Source organism: Paralichthys olivaceus, chromosome 9 (genome assembly GCF_024713975.1).
Source record: "Paralichthys olivaceus isolate ysfri-2021 chromosome 9, ASM2471397v2, whole genome shotgun sequence".
In the NCBI taxonomy this organism is placed as follows: Eukaryota; Metazoa; Chordata; class Actinopteri; order Pleuronectiformes; family Paralichthyidae; genus Paralichthys; species Paralichthys olivaceus.
The window spans coordinates 12,024,183-12,037,006 of NC_091101.1; the positions used below are offsets into that span (position 1 = coordinate 12,024,183).

The 12,824-nt window shown below is 44.5% G+C and overlaps 1 protein-coding gene across 4 annotated transcripts in view; it reads left to right on the forward strand.

Moving 5' to 3' along the window:
* The window catches only part of nlgn3a (neuroligin 3a), a 121,446-nt gene that overhangs the window by 68,523 nt on the left and 40,099 nt on the right, over positions 1-12,824 (forward strand). For all 4 annotated transcript variants that reach the window (XM_020080986.2, XM_069531410.1, XM_069531411.1 and 1 more), the window contains one exon: positions 9,203-9,388. In XM_020080986.2, the coding sequence (XP_019936545.1) occupies positions 9,203-9,388 (186 nt within the window). The remainder of the gene's footprint in view (positions 1-9,202; positions 9,389-12,824) is intronic.

The window sequence follows — 12,824 nt, forward strand, 5'->3', positions numbered from 1 at the left end:
ATGGCTGATCCAGAACTCATACCTTTTTCCACATCAGAGAGTAAATGCATGCTATTACCACTGGCCCAAGCCAGTGCTCGGCTTGCCATCGTTCCCGCACTTCATTAAATTGATATTGTGGGAAAACGCACGGGCAGTGCCCAGTCTTTAGTTCGCGAACACACCCAGACTCTCTGCCAGTTCCCACTGGCTAGTGTGCTGGCCGTAGACCTAGTCAGTGCGCTTGGCTGATAATACAAATGGTAATGAGTGACTGGCTGCTTCTGGGACTGAAAGCAAAAGTGCTGTCATAATTGAGTTAGATTAATTAAAGGAGCTCCACTGTATTCTTACAGATCAGTGCATCTTGTCAGAGGGCTGTGCCACAGTTTGGGGCACTGCAGGGGTGTGTGTTTGTGGCCAGAGTGTATGTGTTTGTGCGTGTGTAACCTGCAGATTGTGGGTTAGGTAGGTTGTTGTGTGAGGAACTAATTGAAATGAGAGGCGATGTGCGAGTCTCAGCCAACATGGCCGGTCCATTTGTCAGGGTGACATCACTGCACTCACACCCCATCCATCTCCGCCCGGCGCCACAGAGCCATGCTCCTCCTGGTGATTAATATCCATACCTCCCTCACTGCACTGCATACAGCCAACCCCCCCACCAACCCCCTCTCCGAGTGCTCGCTACTCCACACATGCAGACCACAAACAAACAAATACACCTACACACACACACACACACACACACACACACACAGTTGGAAGCTCTCCTCTTCACACAGTGCACTCATCCACACTCAGTGCCATGGCACTCCCATTTAGTCCCTCATATACACTCATGGCCAGAGCCCAGAGCCAAACAGGTTGCACACATAAACTTCCTAATTGCTCTAAACAAAAACTGTCCTTGGTCTTTGGTAGTTTGCGTATCACGTAGAATTGATTCTCCTTTTTAAAACATTTTGAACTCATATTTTGTGGGTGAGAAAAACATTTGGAAATCCATCTTTATTTGATTTATTTAGACTGCTAATGTTTCACTGGAGCTGTAGCCACTAGCATTAGCGTATTCTGGGGCATTATGACTAAATTGTAAATGGGCTGTATTTATATTGGGCTTTTCTAATCTTGATGACCACTCGAAGCCCTTTAAACTACAGTTTTGACCATTCACACACATTCATACAGTGCATCTATGTGCAGCACTTTCTCGGTTACACATCACTTGCACTCAGCAATTTGGGGTTCAGTTTTTTGCACAAGGACACGTTTCGGCTCACAGAATGGAGAAGCCAGCGATCGAACCATCGACCTTGTGGTTAGTGGACGACCTCCATTAAATCATTTTAAAGCATTTTGCTCTGTTATGTCTTTGAGAAGCTTAAAGGATAAAGTGTGTGATATCCTGTTTTTCTACTATTGACAACAAATCCGATAAAAAGGCCAAAACCAACAATGTGGTAGTTTATCTCTCAATACTTTCCGACTTCAGAACCTTGTCTGCAGCACTCTGCCACAAGCCTATTTGTTCCCACTGAAGATATAAATCTTTAAAAAGAAGTCACTCACACAGGATCTACCTTATTTTTTTAAAAAGGGTTAATAATGTCCTAAAAATACAGTTGGACACTATAGTTTTCAGCAAATAATAGTTAAATGAGAATGTTGTATCTATTGGGTACAGGATATTGTATATACTGTATGTAGGATTAAACTACAGTGTCAGAGCTCATTATAAATTTTAATTTTGTACGCATATTTCATAGGTCATAATTGAACAACAAAAAGGTCACTGGCACAGAAATACTATATCAAGCTCATGATCCATTTGGCCTGTTCATGGCAGTAAGAAACACAGCATTTCACGATATTTGTTCCTCACACTTTCTGAATGCATATTACGGTCGGCGATGTTGGAAACTGGATGGGTACACATGCGTAACAAGCATTGTAGATGAAAGTGGATCAGGCACAAACTTTTCTTTCAGTGTTTGATGCATAAGCATCAAAAGGCATGTTTCCTAACAAATCATAGCTTCTTGTAAATTTGGAGCAACTTCCATATCAGAACACAACCCCACTGGCAGCCGCACCACTGTCTGTAGCCAAAAATATAATACTCTGCTGAAGACAAATAAAACATCACTCATACAATACACACCACAGTACTAAACCTCAGGAAAACAGATGTTCCCTTAATTTGCTGCCATTGATTTGCAGCTAAAGTTGGCAGGGTTTTACAAATGAACAAATATAAAGAGACAAGATGCACAGTATCAGGAATAAAAGCCGTCTAACGCGGCTGCCATGGCTTATTTCACGAGTTCTCTTGAGGAAGGTTCAACCAAAACTAAGCTCATTACGTCCAGCTATCAGAGCTACTCCAACCTGAGGAGGAGAGGAGTCAGGCTTTGAAGATCCTCTAAATGATGACCTTTCTCTCCCACTCTGCTCCACTGATGTGCTTTGATAAGCCGGGCTCTGATCTCTTCCGCGGTATCACAGCGCATCACTGCACACCGCTCCGTCCTCCCTGCACTGGGTGGTGCTAAACTTTCTCAACACGCCCTCATATTACATCACCCAGACTTGATGTCATGTTTCACACCATGTCTTTGAACTCGTGCAGCCACGGGCCAGAAACGTGAGGCAGGGCACCCTGCATACGTTGTTGCTGTGTTTAAACAGAGGACAGTGGATATACGGTGAGAATATTTCATTTAAATATATATCACACTGGCGTAAAGGCAGCTTTCTGATCATGAAATTTCTCTTGCATGTTCCACCAAGTGGAACCAAAGTGCTGCTTAACCTCACAGTTGTGACTCTCCAACACCAGTCTCTCCCTCTCCCTCTCCGGGAGCGTGTGCGCCGCCTCCGCACCAGCTGTGAGATGCAAAGCTTCACATAATGTAAAAGCATTTCGCTGTCTTTGAGAATCCACTGTCTGTGCTTTATTCACTGAAAGGAAAGATGTTAAGAGATATACGCAGAGGAGAGAAGGTGTGGAGGGAAAAAACAGAGATGGAGAGTAGGACTCAGGAATACAGGAAACATGACAGGGGAGAGATGCTGAAGGGAGGGTGGGAGCGAGGTACAAGGGAGCAGCAAAACCGAGAGCCGACAGCCGCTGCCATGGTCACTGTGTGATTGATTGAGTGGCGTTCAGATGCCAGGGGTCATACATATGCAAACTGCTCATTTGTAGTTGCTGCCAGGGCCGCTGTCCACCCGAGCCCTTGAAAAGCGTTGCCTGACCACCGGGACGCATCACACAATCAGATTAAGCAGCCCCGAACTCACATGTAGGACGTACAGCTGCTGCCACGTGCACCACCAGCTCTAACTTTCACTGTCTGTTTTCCATCCCTGTTTGCTGTAATAAGGGCCTTGTCAGTCTGTAAGAGATCTGGGTTTTAGAGACTCAGATACGTGTCAGATGAGTTTTGGTCTTGGTGCGGCGCACATTTTCCATCTTGACATTTTGCTTTTGTTGATTCTTTCAGTGCTTTGTTGCACACAAACCATATTTTCCATTTGAGTGGCTCAGTCAGTATACAGCAAGCACAGTATGCACAACGCTCTATCTCCAGCATCATGCGCTGTCCACCTTTCAGCGCACAGTATACCAGAAGCACACTCCGCATCTATCTGTGTCACGACAGATGCCGAGTGTCTGAGACTAATGCTCAAACCGAAGCATTTAGGTTTCTGTTAGTCATCGGTCTGCTCACATTCTCAGTGCTTTAGTAAGCGCGTTATCATTCAGTTAGAACTCGCCCAGTGTCGAGGGCCGGGCCCCTGGAACATCAAATGACTTTCTCGCCATTTGCGGCGATCTGATATTTTCTTTAAATATTGATTTGAGATGAGGCCGGCATGAAATCCAGGGGCTCATACATAAATTCCTTTTTTTCACCACTTCTAGTTTCGTTCTGCGATCATGTTATATTCAGTCATTCGGAAGTAATCGTTTGTAGGAGTGACAATCAAAGCCCCCCCCCAAGTCTTTATTTTCTCTTCCACCGGAAACGAGCATGTGGTGTTGGGTAAATGGCATTCAGTGTTCAGGCTGCCATAAAGAGGCTCTCTTGTACTTGCCTGCACTTCTCTCTCTCTTTCTCTCTTGCTCTCTCTCTCCCTCCCTCCCTCTCTGTGTTTCTCCAGATCAGACTGTGCTCAGGCCATGCTATTTGGCAGCGGGCTGTAAACAGGAGCTGTACAATGATCCAAGTAGCAATCACCTTCATTCAGGCCCACGCCTCCCCTCCTTTCCCCATATCTTCCCCCAGACCTTTTTATCTTTGAGTCTCGTCTGTTTGCTGAAATCTTTACCCCACCAAAAAAAAAACAGGAAGATGATAAATCTTGTGGGAATGACTCCCTGTGTGGTGGATGGACCGCTGCGTATGCCCCTTGCTCATCGTGAGCCTGACACACAGGCCCTTTATGTGGCTGTGTGGAGGGTGGCCCCTTTCCTCCACTGCTTCTCATCCACACCCCAGAGGCTCCCATTCAGCCCAGGCCTGGCTGGGGGGAAGTTGGATCTCTTTTGTAGTTGGGGATTCTTAGGGGAGGCTGTCAAGGCTGTGACTGTGTGGGCCTTTATTTCCCCAGAGAAGAGAAGAGGGGGAGAAAAGATAGAGGGAGAGGGCAAGAGGGATACGGGGGGAGTACCAAAAGGAGAGTTAAGACACAGACAGCCTTGTTAACTGCCAGCCCCAAAGAGGGAGAGGATGAGAGGGAGAAAGAAACAGGGAAAGAGGCAAAGTAGAAGCAAGAATGAATCCAACAGAAAACCCAAAAACTTTCCCTCCGTTACGTCACTGCTGTCATTTCCATCCTCCTCATTTCCTCTCCACCTCCCTATCCGTTCCCTCCATCTGTCCATGTGTAAGCTCACTCTTCAGCTCAATAACAAGCTTTTGCCCTCTCCCTCACCCTTCCTCGCCTCTCTCTCGCCCTCCGCCATTACTTCACACACATTCCATTATCTGGGAGACCAGGCTAAGAGAGATGTCTAGGGTCGGAGCGATCATTATCATCACCTCTTTCCGCTACACTGTGAGTTATGGCCCGGCGTATAGGAAACAGACATTTAAATCATAATCAATAGAGCAATATCAATGCTGAGAGGCATGGCTAAAGGAAATCACTGCCGCGGCTCAGGAGGAAAACAGAGACACTCAGTTGACTGAGATAGTGGCGTGTGCTTATTGACAAATTATGACCCACAAATCCAAATTCACAAAATGCATTATGTGGCAGCACGCTCCAAGCTGCCTGTGAAATAAACTCTTATTTTGCTGATACTCAGGTGATGCCATGATTGTGGTAGATTAATGAATCTGTGTGGAAATAGAGAGGTAGTAGATTTGATCCGTGATCTCCTGGAATGTTAGTGTCTGCTACCCGCAGCACGGTGGAGGCTGAAGCTCAAATACTGCAGAGAGGGGACACTGTCATGCTGCATACATTATCCGACCCTCAGATTAGGTTAAGGTGACAGAGGCTAACAGGTTCCTCACAGGGGGGAGCTGTACTACACACACACAATGTTTGGTCCGACAAAGGACGATGCAAGGTGACAGGCGCGACCTGACCTGGCTGCGACCAGTCCATGGTCACCGCTGCCACTCCGACTGAGATCAGCACTGAATCTCTCACTCTGAGCTGCCACGAGGAAGAAAATACAGGTTCTTCATACAGCAGAAGTGCACTGCATCACTGTCAAGGCAGAGCAGCTTTGAGGCATGATACAAAAACACATCATGCAATCAGTCAAGACAAATTACAGTTGTACTGTGCGAGGAAAAGGCACAGAATCACTGTTATTAACTCATACAGCCTGTTGTAGTGAATAAGAAATGCTCATGCAAAATCCATGTCTACTAAAGCTAACAGAGTGGGCAGGTTCGACTCTATGTTTGAAAATCTTTGTTTCGACCACAGAGACACTTTGAGATGCTTTTTGTTGACATGACCTTTTACGAGTGATGCTTATATAACCTGTTTTCTACACAGATCTTGTTAAATATATTTTGGTACATACTCTCATACTCCACATACATGATTTAAGAGTGTTGACATAAATAAAGATCATTATTACATTTTCTCCAGTGTAGTTCAACTGCAGGCCATCTTTTCCTTTTCTTGATATTCGGCTTCTTCAGTCCAAACTAATAATTTTCCACTGAAGCTCTTGAGCTTGGTACAGAAAACAGCGTTTTGTTTTTAAAAGAGAAAAATACATCAGGCAAACCATATTTACCCACAGTGTAAAATCCTGTGGATTTACAGCAAGGCTCGTGTCTCATCTCATTCATTGAGTCTGAAAAAATAAATCTGCAGGTTGTTACACAACTCACAACAGGCAAACAATTAATAATGTCACCGAAAAAAATGTGTTCACTCTAAAATTAATTTGTATTCACTTTCATTCTAAAGCATCAGATCAACTCGAGGTCTGTACTATTTAATTAATATTTTTGTGCCAAAGTCAATTGGTCAGATCATTTAAAAGAGAAAGTGCAAACTGATTTGAATTCAAGCATCTAACAAAATTGAAAACTATGCCAGTTCGGTTTTATAATTAAAATCTTATTGTAAGGCAGCACTGCTCTGCATCAACTGAATGTCAGGTTGAGTAACGCAGTCAAGCACGTAACGAGCCTGACCAAGTAGTTCAGAAGCACGGAGCCGAAGCTCAGAATCCCAAGGTCCTGTGTAGGTGTGAGCTGTGAACAGATAGTGCAGTTCATGTGCAGCCAAAGCCCACGCAGTGCCGATCAGACGGGGATCATCTGCTACATGTGGAAATCTATAATCCAGTCCCTGACGAGGAAGAAGAAATTTAGATTACTACAACCGGCAAGGTGACTAAATGAATCCATAAATGTAATAGTAATTAGAGTACGAGTTAGGTTAATGTGTTTCTGTACATTCCTCTAGAAAATCAGACTTAAAGGCCAGCGGTTATACAAAGGTGATGAACATAAGGAAATATTCATTAAATGAAAGGTTTAACACCTTCAGAGCATATGCAGGAACAGACTGCTATATATATATATAAATATATATATATATTAAAAATCTATGCATGAAGACAATTATTTTGCTATGATAATTGCTTTGCAAAGAAAATACTTTTGGTCACCTTTCCAATTAAAACATAACCAGCGGCTATATTAGATATATTTTTAAATGGTGCCCGCAGAGCATCCTGTCCAAGATACTATCTTCCACATGCACAGTTTAATGACCAGTTTCATTTATAGATGCAAAGGAATCAACACGGCTAAACAAATAGTCGCAGCAGATGAGACTATTGAGTAGAGCTCCACTCTGCCAGCTGGGCATCCAATTCTAATGATTTACATTTTGTCATTTAGTAATGCCTCATGTTGCAGTGCCAAATAGATAATGTTTATTATATATTTTCAATTTGGCTAACAGTTGCATGGAATCCTTTTTACCTGCCAGTCTCCTGACATTTCTTAACCCATCTGACATACACTTGGTGAAGTGTGAACCATTTCGCAAATGAGGGTTATTCTGGGAGAGTCACATCTCCTCTCACCCCACCCCCCCACAACCACCCAGGCTAGGGTTGTAAAAGCTGTTGTCCTTTGGTTATGCCAGAGCGTGAGGAGCAGTCGCAAGAGAAACAAAAAAAGGAAAAGCGTGTCCGTCTCTGTTCCGTTGCCTGTCTCTTTCACTCTCTCTCTCTGCATGTGCCCTGCCGCTCTGTCATCCTCAGGGATGCGTCTGAAGGAGACCATCTGTTGATCCATTTGTCTCCTGCTTTGCTTCCACTGCCTCTCTACTATCGATGATCAGGCCTGGCCTTTCCCCTGCCCACCCTTTGTTGCTGCCACCAGGCACTCGGGGCGAAGCGGGTGTGCTGCCGGGACTGGGGCAGGAGGTTGTGCCCTCTATAGTTTTTGATTCACACAAAGAGAAAAAAAAGTAGGCATCGGCAGACATGCATCCTGTTTTTGCACAAACACAACATAAATAGCTAATGAGCCTGGAGCAGCTGCTTTCTTATCTGTGTGTTATCTACAGTGTGCATCATTGGGCTGACCTAAGTCAAAAAACACACCAATTTGATCTTTTTTTTTGCATTGCTGATATCAAAACTATTCCCTTTTCCCACCCACCCTTAGGACTTGAACACAGAGAGCTCATCATTATATGGAGGCATAGACCATGAAATAGATGTTAGAAACAATGCTGAGGGACCATCACTGGAGGCTTGCGAACATTTACCACCATCACATTTATTGCTTGTGAAGTGTTTGCCGATATTGCCACTAAAGAGGGGTTCTTGGTTTCCATGCATGTCTCCCAGCTGTCACCGCGTATGCATGTTCAGGTGTTTGATGGACACTGAGTCCACTGTGGGGACTTCAGGGATAGCTTGCCTTTGATCTTCTCCCGCGACTCTCGATTACCCATCATTCAGCTTGGCTTAGGCCCCAGAGAGCAGCTGCGAGAGGGAGGTGTGTTAACATGAGCTTGGATGTGCGAGAGAGGCTTGCTGTCCAACTCTAGCATCATATAGGAGATTACACAGGCACAGAGAAAATGTGCGTGGACACTGGCTGTTGTAAATGTTTAGGCTGAAAGTATGTGGCACTACATGAGCATGAGAGGGAATCCAGACGCTGCCAGAGGAAGATGCTGACTCTGATAGGAAATAAAATGAGGTCACAGTCCATATGGAGGTGTTCGCAGCATCAAAATGATTGTAAATCTTATTATCAGGTCTTTTTCAGTCTCTCTCTCTCTCTCTGTCCGTGGAGTTTTCATAGATTTCGTAAGGTTTTCATCAGGAGTGCTCAATATATCTGATGATAGGTGTACACCCAGGGAGACATGCCATTGATTTCCCATAAGGTGCAGATGACATGTGGTCACGCACAGTCCTATTTTACCAACAGCCGTGTTGTCTAATAAGTCACGAATTCTCTGCTGCTGTCACCTGGAGTGATTTTCTTCTGAAAAAATCGGGGTGGGGTTAGCCATTGTGAATAACCTTTTGTGTTGCAGGTGCACATGGAAAATAAATAGCTGTGTATACAGGCTACTGCAAGTTGCAGACTACCTACTTTTCTATTTTGGTTCAAGGCTCATTTCAATATAAAACAGTGTTGCATTGATTTGATTAACTTTATCTGTGCACATTTTTAATCTTGTATCCCTGTATATTTCCCAGGCTTCCTCAGTACCGGTGACCAGGCTGCAAAAGGGAACTATGGTCTCCTCGACCAGATCCAGGCTTTGAGATGGATCAGCGAGAACATTGGCTTCTTCGGCGGAGACTCCAACCGCATCACTGTGTTTGGTTCTGGGATCGGAGCCTCCTGCGTCAGCCTGCTCACCCTCTCCCACCACTCTGAAGGTACAGCACAGCACAGCAGGGTCGGGGGATGGGTGATACAGCAGTGGAGCTCATGCCTGCTTGTGTGTAGGCTGCTTGTTATTAGAAACTGGAAATGCTGGCCACAAGTTATTGAGTAATGCATTCTACTGTACTCTGCAGTGTAGTGAATGTTTTAAGAAGCAGATGCATTTAAATCACTTTGTCACTCATTCCCATCTGGAAATTGGAACCCCAGGGCAGATTTGAAACCACATGTGGGACTTGACATACTCTGCTAGTTTGCCGGAATTACGCATGTCAGAAATAAACATTTAGGTAAAACGTTTCCTTGTGAGCAAGTTAAAAAAGAACAGTGTATACCAGGGAGAGCTTTTTAGTGGTAGCCACAGTCATGCTAAGTGACAAACACACTCCCAATGTTCTCGTTGTAAGCAATGCTGTTTATCTGCTGGCTACCTTAATTCTATTACATGATGATTCACTTCCCAACTTGGCCATGTCTTTAATACTAAATGCAGCATGTGTGCTTAACCTGCACATGGGATAGAAATCCGTCATATTCATGATCCTCTAATGCATCAACCTCCAAGTGCACCCTGCAGAGCTAAATGGACACCGCATCATCCTTAAGTTGGAGTTATTACATGTTTTCCTCGCTCGGTTTAAAAGCCGGCTGGTTACTTGTTTCCTGTAATTGATAGCAGTGTCTCTAGCCATGTCTGTTTTCCAGCATTGTTTATGTTGTGGTTTTATTCCAGATGAGAAATCTTTACGTTGAGCTGCGCTCGGGTAGACAGCTTGTGAACATCTTAACAAGCCACAACTCTGCTTTGGACACACATGGTTGAAAATGTAACAGGGGGCTTTTATTGTACATTACACGGAAGTGAACTACATTAAAGAAATCACTCTTGCGTTAGAGAGGGGATTGGTCCCAGACGATACTGTGGTCAGGAAACTAGCACAGCAGGCATGCACCACAAACACTGATACAAACACACAGTTCTTCTTCTTGTCACTACAGTAAAATGTCTCTAGTTGGATTTTTGATTAGTAGACCGATGTGCATTTGAAAGAGGTCATTTGAGCTGCTTTTCTCTAGGTTCCAACACAGTGCCAGGGATTTGTGATTTGTTTTGCGTTCTCTAATTTGCATTAAAGTGTTACTAATTGCCTTGATTTCCTCCGATGAATGATGACTGCTTTTCGATTGAATTTTCACCATAAATGCCTTTTTTATTCATACTCCATAATGCTATGCTCCATGTAGCATGTTATTATACTGCCAGTGAAACCATCTCCTCTGCCTTCCAGTAAATTGGATATTACCGGGTCTGTTTTTTTTTCCCCTGAATGAAAATGTATGCCCCACTGATGGGATAAAATAAAAGGAGCCAGTAAAACTTGAGGGATCCTAGGAAATTGAAACAGGAAGCCTTCTATCACGCCAGGATTCTTGCTGCGAATGTTACCAATGGCAATCAGATTTCACACAGTCTCTCTCACAGCACAGATTGATGTAATTATATAAAGTTTAGGACTGGAGTGGGCTGCAGGATGAGACAGGAAATCTGAGTGAAGAAATGTCTATTCGCACCTGCTTTCACAACCTCCGCTGTACTCTTCCCCTCTTCCACAGTCTTAACCGTCAAAGCGAAAAAGTGGTTGGATGTTCCCGTTGCCAAGACAACGCAGTAAACAAAAAAACGAATCAAAGTGTCTGCATAGCAGCGAAAATTGGAGTAAAAATCTATAATGAAATGAATTATACACTGTGGCATGAGCACACCTAGTTTCAGGTGGCCTCTAGTAATGGATTTGTGTAATGATTTTCTATTTTTGTTCGCACACTGTTGCATCGCAGGAAAAGTGCCTTATATTAAGTTTCCTAGTTTGCACTCCAAATGTAAATTAAGTCAGGAAAGAAAATTGTTAACAATACACCATTGCTCCTCCCTCATATCCTGATTTGACTTTTTCAACAAAAAAAATCCCACACATGCTGTCACACTGAACTCTGCTACTTTAATATAATTCACATCTCTACACACACACAGGCGTGCACTCACACACTAACGTTTTCCTTCACCTGCTGCTCAGATGTGGGAAAAGCGAGGCCCAGGTAAAAAAAGGGAAAGTAAATCAGGGATGACACACTGTTCTGGAGGTCCCCAGTGTGTCGGTGTATTTAATGACAGTATTCCCACTCTTACTGTACACAGTCTGTCATCACTGCCTACAGTGCATAGACTCTCCATCGAACAGAGACTCCTTTTATGCCTGTTGGTGGCAGAACGACAACTTACTTCAGATGCTCCTCCTGAAGCCTTTCTAATAAGCTGGATCCTCCTATATCATCCTACCCCTCTGGCCTCTCTCTCTCGCTCGCTCTCTCTCTATGATTGCCATCTCCTCTGGACTGGCCCCAGTTGCATCTTCACGTGGGCGTGCCGGGGGCTCCAGTCACAGTCTACATCCATCACAGAGCCTCGTCCTCCTGGCCTGCGTGTAAGCTGGCCTGGATGCCCTCTCTTGAGGCTTGGATTTTTCAGACCCCGGTCCCTGCCCCAGCCTCCTTCATCTAATCGCCCCTCTCACTGCACCCATCTGTCTCCCCCGCCTCCGCACACAGTAAAGGCATATAAGCGATATACGCTTTCTCTCCATGTGCCAGTGTGCCTCAGTCTCTCCCTGCCTCTCCACGTATTTGCTCCCCGGTCGGCAGCATGCTTGTTGCGTTGCTATTAATAAGATGGCTGCCTTGTCTGCTACATGGCAAGTGATCTAGCTGCAGATCTGAGACTTTGGAAGGAGAATGGTCATTAAAAGCAGTCTCTCTCAGCAGGAGAGTGTTTTTGACCGGCTTATTAAATGTAGTCCAACAGCTGTGTTGCCACAGAGGGAAATCTCTTTCCCCATCTTCTTTTTTTCCAGCTTCAAACGAAAAATGGCTGAAGAAGTTCAGAAGCAAGGACGTATGCCAGTCCCATGTATTATCTAGCTGGCATTGTGTGGGCATTAACTGAACATGCAGATTTAGCTTTTTCTCTATCTCCGAGTGATCGTTGTGATATAAAGAGAGATAGCTTCTTACGCACGTGTACAGAATACCAAGTGGTCGATGACTCAGATGTGCATTTGTGCATATATCTCTTAATGTGAGTCAACATCTGTTTCACCCCACACAACCTTCAGGAAACATACTGTATCTCCACGCATGTGTCTGCATCAGTGTCCCTTTCCCACTGGTCTGGGTATGTGCATGCAGGGATGTCTGCCTACAAGCACACGTGAGGGAAGGGCTAGTTGTAGAGGCACTGAAGGTCATTTGGTTTCTTTTTTTTTTACTCTCTTCCTGTAAGCAATCAGGATAAAAGCTCTGCTTCGGAGGAAGTGCTCCCCTTTTAATGGAACGTCTTGGACATTAAAGACAGCTAGTGTGGAGGATCCTTCA